This window comes from Lactuca sativa, chromosome 7, assembly GCF_002870075.4.
Source record: "Lactuca sativa cultivar Salinas chromosome 7, Lsat_Salinas_v11, whole genome shotgun sequence".
Lineage (NCBI taxonomy): Eukaryota > Viridiplantae > Streptophyta > Magnoliopsida > Asterales > Asteraceae > Lactuca > Lactuca sativa.
In genome coordinates, this window is record NC_056629.2 from 164,706,482 (window position 1) to 164,712,000 (window position 5,519).

The window sequence follows — 5,519 nt, forward strand, 5'->3', positions numbered from 1 at the left end:
CGCAATTTGCAGCACTTCATGATCAATCGGCGGCAAAGAAAAAAGGCAATCGACAATTTGCTGCATTATTCGTTCGTTAAAAAAAAAAGCAATCGGCAAAAAAAAAGCAATTGGCAAAGACAGCAACTTAGCGGCTCAGCGTCATTCACTCATTCAGCAAGGGTAGACAATCTTTTATGAGAAATTGAGGATTATCAAGGGTCAATTATCTGATTTTATCTACTGCTAATCAACCAGTCACGTAAGATTTATGAGAATTGAAGATTATCAAGTTTATAGTTGTCAATTGCATACTTGAATGATTCATACTTTCATAGATTATGAGTTTAATAGAATATTGAATCATTGAATGAATTTAATATTATTGAATGAATTTTATATTTGATTATTAGTTTATCGGCTATAGAAATCAGTTTAATAGTCAATAGAATAGTGAATGAATGAATTAGTTTCTAAGATTCATAGAGACCAGTTTAGTAGTTTAAATTATGAGTTTATGTTTATTGTAAAATTGTTTATCAAATTATGTTTATTGTAATTACTTGAATGTTGAAAGTTGAAACTTATGAACTTGTAGTAATGAAGTCTAAACAACCATCCGGTTATCAAAAACGTAAAAAGATAAAACTAGATGAAGAAAAGAGAAAGGTTGATATGGGTGCTTTAGATAAGTTTATCCACAGACAACATGTTGAAGAGCACATTGAAGAGCATGTTGAAGAGCACATTGAAGATCAAGAGCATGTAGAAGTAGAAGAGACAGAAGAGCATGAGCCTATTAAAGACCTTGTTGATATATATGATCCAAGAAGGTGGGAAAAACTTAATTCGGATGAGATTAAAATTTTGGTTGAGAAAGGTCCTAAAAGAGATAGTAGTATTATGTATGGTCCCTACGATAAATTTGGTAGACGATTTTCTGCAGCTTTGTATACAAGAACTTTATCAAATTTGGAGAAGTGTGATAGAGAATGGCTAGTATATTCGAAAGAGCTAGACAGGGTATTTTGTTTCTGTTGTAAAGTGTTTAGAAAAGGGATTTCAAAAGGTAAATTGGATGGTGAAGGTTATGCAGATTGGCACCATGTTACCACTAGGGTTAAAGAACACGAAATTTCATTGGATCATCTTACAAATAGGAATAAGTGGTTTGACATGCGTAAAAGATTGAACTTGAATGAAACAATTGATAAAGTTCAACATGAGCAATTCAAGAAAGAAAGAGATTACTGGAAACAAGTGCTTTTAAGAATTATTGCAGTAGTGAAGTTTCTTGCTAAACATAATTTAGCATTCCGTGGATCCAATGAAAAGTTGTATAAAAAGGTAACTATAAATTGTATTTTTTGTTCTAGTTCCACCAAAAAATTTTTTGTTAATTATGATGACTGATTCCACTTCTTATTTGTTAATTTTATTTAACAGGTAATGGAAATTTTTTGGGTGTCATTGAAATGTTGGAAGAGTTTGACCCGGTTATCAAAGAGCATGTGCGACGGATCACAAATGAAGGGCTTCATGTGTATTATCTTGGCCACTTAATCCAAAACGAACTAATATCTTTGCTAGCTGAAGAAATTAAAAGAGAACTTATCAAGAAGATAAAGGAAGCAAAGTACTACTCAATCATACTTGATTGTACTCCTGATTCAAGTCACCAAGAACAAATGACTATAATAGTGAGGTATTTAAAGTTATCATATAATTTTGTTACTATCGAGGAGTCCTTTTTAGGTTTTTTGAATGTTGATGATACCTCTGGAAAATGATTATTTGACATTATACTTGAGGAGTTAAAGTCTCTTGGTCTTCAAATTGATGATATGCGTGGTCAAGGCTATGATAATGGGGGCAAACATGAAAGGAAAACACCAAGGAGTGCAAAAGAGATTTTTAGATATAAATCCTAGAGCGTTTTACACTCCTTGTGGTTGTCATTCTCTTAATCTAACATTATGTGATATGGCTAACAAGGGTATTAAAGGAAAGAACTTTTTTGGATTCATCCAACGTATTTATACTATCTTTGCAAATTCTACTAAGAGGTGGGAAATTTTGAAAGATAATGTTAAAGCTTGGAGTCTTAAGTCATTGTGTCAAACTCGTTGGGAAAGTCGGGTTGAGAGTGTAAAGGCTATTAAACTGCAACTTGTGGATGTACGGGAAGCTTTACTTCAAGTTGGAGAAAAAGATAATGATGCTGCAATTGCAAGTGAAGCAACTTCACTAGCAGAAAAAGAACTTAGTGACTTTGAATTTTTGGTATCAACTGTTGTTTGGTATGAAGTACTAAACCATGTGAATATTGTGAGTAAGATGTTACAATCAAAGGATATGCATCTTGATAATGCTATTACAGAAATAAACAAATTGATTGGGTACTTCAAGGATTATAAAGAAACTGGTTTTTCAAAAGCGATTGTTGAAGCTAAGGAGATTGCTATTGAAATGTGTATTGATCCAATATTTCCACAAAAGCGTTTGATTGAAAGGAAAAAAAGGTTTGATGAGAGTTCAAGTAGCGAAGAAGTTTCATTTACACCTGAAGAGAATTTCAGAGTCAATTATTTCTTATACATTGTTGATCAAGCTATTTCTTCTCTTGAGACAAGATTTGAACAATTCAAAGAGTATGATAAAGTATTTGGTTTTTTATTTCCACAAAATTTAAGGGGAATTGAAGATAAAGATCTTAAGTTATATTGTCATCGTCTTGAAAAAGCACTCAAGTTTGAAGAAAGATTGGATATTGATGCTGAGGAACTTTATACGGAGTTGAAATTATTTGAGACATTGGAAACCAATGAATTTAGCAACCCTATAGATGTTTTGAAGTTTTTGAAAGAACTTGATTATTTCCCAAATGCATGCATTGCATATAGAATATTGTTGACTATTCCAGTAACGGTCGCATCTGCAGAAAAGAGTTTTTCCAAATTGAAATTTGTGAAATCTTACCTACGCTCCACAATGTCCCAAGAAAGACTTAGCGGTTTGGCGATGATATCTATCGAGAACGAAATATTAGAGAGTATAGACTACGAAGAGTTGATCAACCAATTTGCAATCAAAAACGCTAGGAGAGCTTCAAGGATCGTCGGTTAGCTGTTAGGATATTTTATTAGTCATTAAAATACTTTGATTTTGCTATGTTTATTGCTATAAGGTTTATCGTCATTTTAATAAAAAATTAGTTTATGTAATTTAATTCGTTAAAATGTTACACGTTAAGGCCTAAGGGCTAAGGGCCTTTTTTCTCCGTTTCGTCCTGAGCATTTGATTCCTCAGAACCGGCCCTGCTCCTCCACCTACACAATAATCTCCTGGTACCCATTCTACTGGGTCCATTGATGATGCCAAAGAAAGGGAAAATGTTTATGAGGGGGATTCTTCATCTTGTGAGGAACAATTGATGATGCCAAAGAAAGGGAAAATGTTTATGAGGGGGATTCTTCATCTTGTGAGGAACAGGCTGGTTATGACTCTAATACAACTGAAGTTATTAAAGACTCTGAAGATGAGGAGGAAGAAAGTGATGATGATAATAATAACACCTAGAAAGTGATGGTTCTAACTCTATTACAATTGAAGTTGTTAATGATATTTTTTTTTTTTAACAAAATGCAATCTATATTAACTTTTTAAGCCATTTTCATATATTTTGAATTTTTGTTTATGTTATTTAACATTGTTATTTTGACATTTTAAATCGTAGGAAAACCAATATCGAAACGATTAATCAAATAATTTTCAAGTTGTCTATTTAATCCTTGGGAGGTTATTAATTACTATGACAGAAAATTTATTGAATCATTAATGAAACAGTTATTCATGGGAATCATGTGCTATTTATTATCAATACAAGAGACCTTGTAATTTAGAAAATGCTCATATGTCCATCGGAAGCAATTTCTCTTTATTTATAGTCATCTAATGCTTGCTGTTCAAGAAAGATGATTGGTCCAATCAAATACCCGGAGGAGGCTGTCCGCCTTCCGCCGGAGGTGGCTGTCCGCCCTCTGCCGGAGGTGGTTGTCCGCCTTCCGCTGGTGGTGGTTGCCCCCCTTCTGCCGGAGGTGGTTGTCCGCCTTCCGCCGGAGGTGGTTGGCCGCCTCCAGGAGGTCCCGGAGGATTGGGTGTGGGTGCCCCATTCCCAGGGGGAGCAGTAGAGGGAGGAGTAGGAGACGCCTTGGCACCACATTTGGTGTAGCAAAAGCACATATATTTCGCTTCACGTTGATGACAAGCTCCATGTTCTGCACCCTCCCACTCTATGCATTGCTTGTCGCACTTGACTGTGTCTTTGCACGTCCCAAACCAGGTCTTGCTTGGCTTTTCACATACTTTCGCCTTCACAGTCGTGATTTCTATTCACACAATTTCAAATGGATTTTAGTTAACAGAAATTTAGTTAGCTGAGATATTAAGTAGAAGAAATTAATGAAAAATACGTATAATACTCATCTACTATTAATCCGGTATATAATAAGTTTTCGTTTACCATTAAAGTTGTTTCGTTACTCTTCTGTCGTTTATCTTATGCCGAGTACTATAACCTTGCAAAGCCTTTACATTTTTGGAAGGAGAACTGAGTAATATTATTTACACGGAGGACAAAACCGCTATAGCATTTTTTTTTCTTCCTATTTTAAGTATAACAATGTAGCTTTTTTTAATCTAAGCAAGTAAAAAGACATGAAAATGACTAAATAACTCTTATCACGAGGCTAAGAGAAAAACCGAAAGCAAGAAATCAGTCGTTCTTGATTAAAATCTCTTGTATTTATTATAAATTATTACTTCATGGTTTGCGATCGAGGGAATATATAGATACCGAGGCTTTTGAGTGGCAGATTTTCCATCACAAAATACGGAATATAGTAAATTTTAAGAAAAAAATTAAAGATATAAGGAGGTTCTTTTCTGTTTTTTCTTTATCATAGCACCACTCTATTCTTAATAAATGTTATGCCGTTAAAAAAGCAATTAATCGGAAAACTAAGAGAGCAAAATATGTTTGATTGATCAGCACCTGATATAGCAAAAACGAAGACGAGTAGAAGGAATGCAAAAAACCCAACTGAACTTCTTCCCATCATTTAGTTATGACGAAGATGAATAACACTTAGCTACGAATTCGCCTAAGAGAGGTCGAAACGATTGAACTATTTATAAGAGAAGGAACAAAAGCGAAGATTACCCGAAATTTTAAAAAAGTAAATCATGAAATGACATGGCATCCACACGTGTTTTTGATATTGATAATGATGCATATTTTTTCATTTAAAAAAAAATAAAGATTAATTGGAACAATAAGCCACAATGTCAAAAAATTAATTTCATAATAAGGATTTTTTTGTTATATTTTTATATAAAAGTAGTCATGTGTTAGTATTGTTATTATTATTTCGTGACTATAAGTTTATTATTAAGAACCTATACACGAGTTAACAAATGATATTTTGTCTAACGGTAACGTGTGACTCTCTTAAATGAGAGGTCATTGATTCACGTCTTTT

At 33.6% G+C, this 5,519-nt stretch overlaps 1 protein-coding gene and 1 pseudogene across 1 annotated transcript; one reads left to right on the forward strand and one right to left on the reverse strand.

Annotated features, from left to right (window-relative positions):
* Positions 1 to 579: 579 nt before the first annotated feature.
* On the forward strand, positions 580 to 3,558 carry LOC111895664 (uncharacterized; annotated as a pseudogene).
* A 227-nt stretch (positions 3,559 to 3,785) lies between these two features.
* Positions 3,786 to 5,184, reverse strand: LOC111895696 (anther-specific protein SF18). Its single transcript, XM_023891771.3, has 2 exons — positions 5,033 to 5,184; positions 3,786 to 4,367 (listed from the first exon to the last, which is right to left on the reverse strand). Exons 1-2 carry the CDS (start codon positions 5,097 to 5,099, stop codon positions 3,967 to 3,969), a joined length of 468 nt encoding a protein of 155 aa, XP_023747539.1. The 5' UTR covers positions 5,100 to 5,184; the 3' UTR covers positions 3,786 to 3,966.
* Positions 5,185 to 5,519: the final 335 nt, after the last annotated feature.

Coding starts and splice junctions, on each gene's coding strand:
- LOC111895696 (XM_023891771.3), bottom strand. CDS start 5,099: ATGATGGGAAGAAGTTCAGTTGGGTTTTTTGCATTCCTTCTACTCGTC. Junction 4,368..5,032: donor CTTCGTTTTTGCTATATCAG/GTGCTGATCAAT, acceptor TTGTGTGAATAG/AAATCACGACTGTGAAGGCG.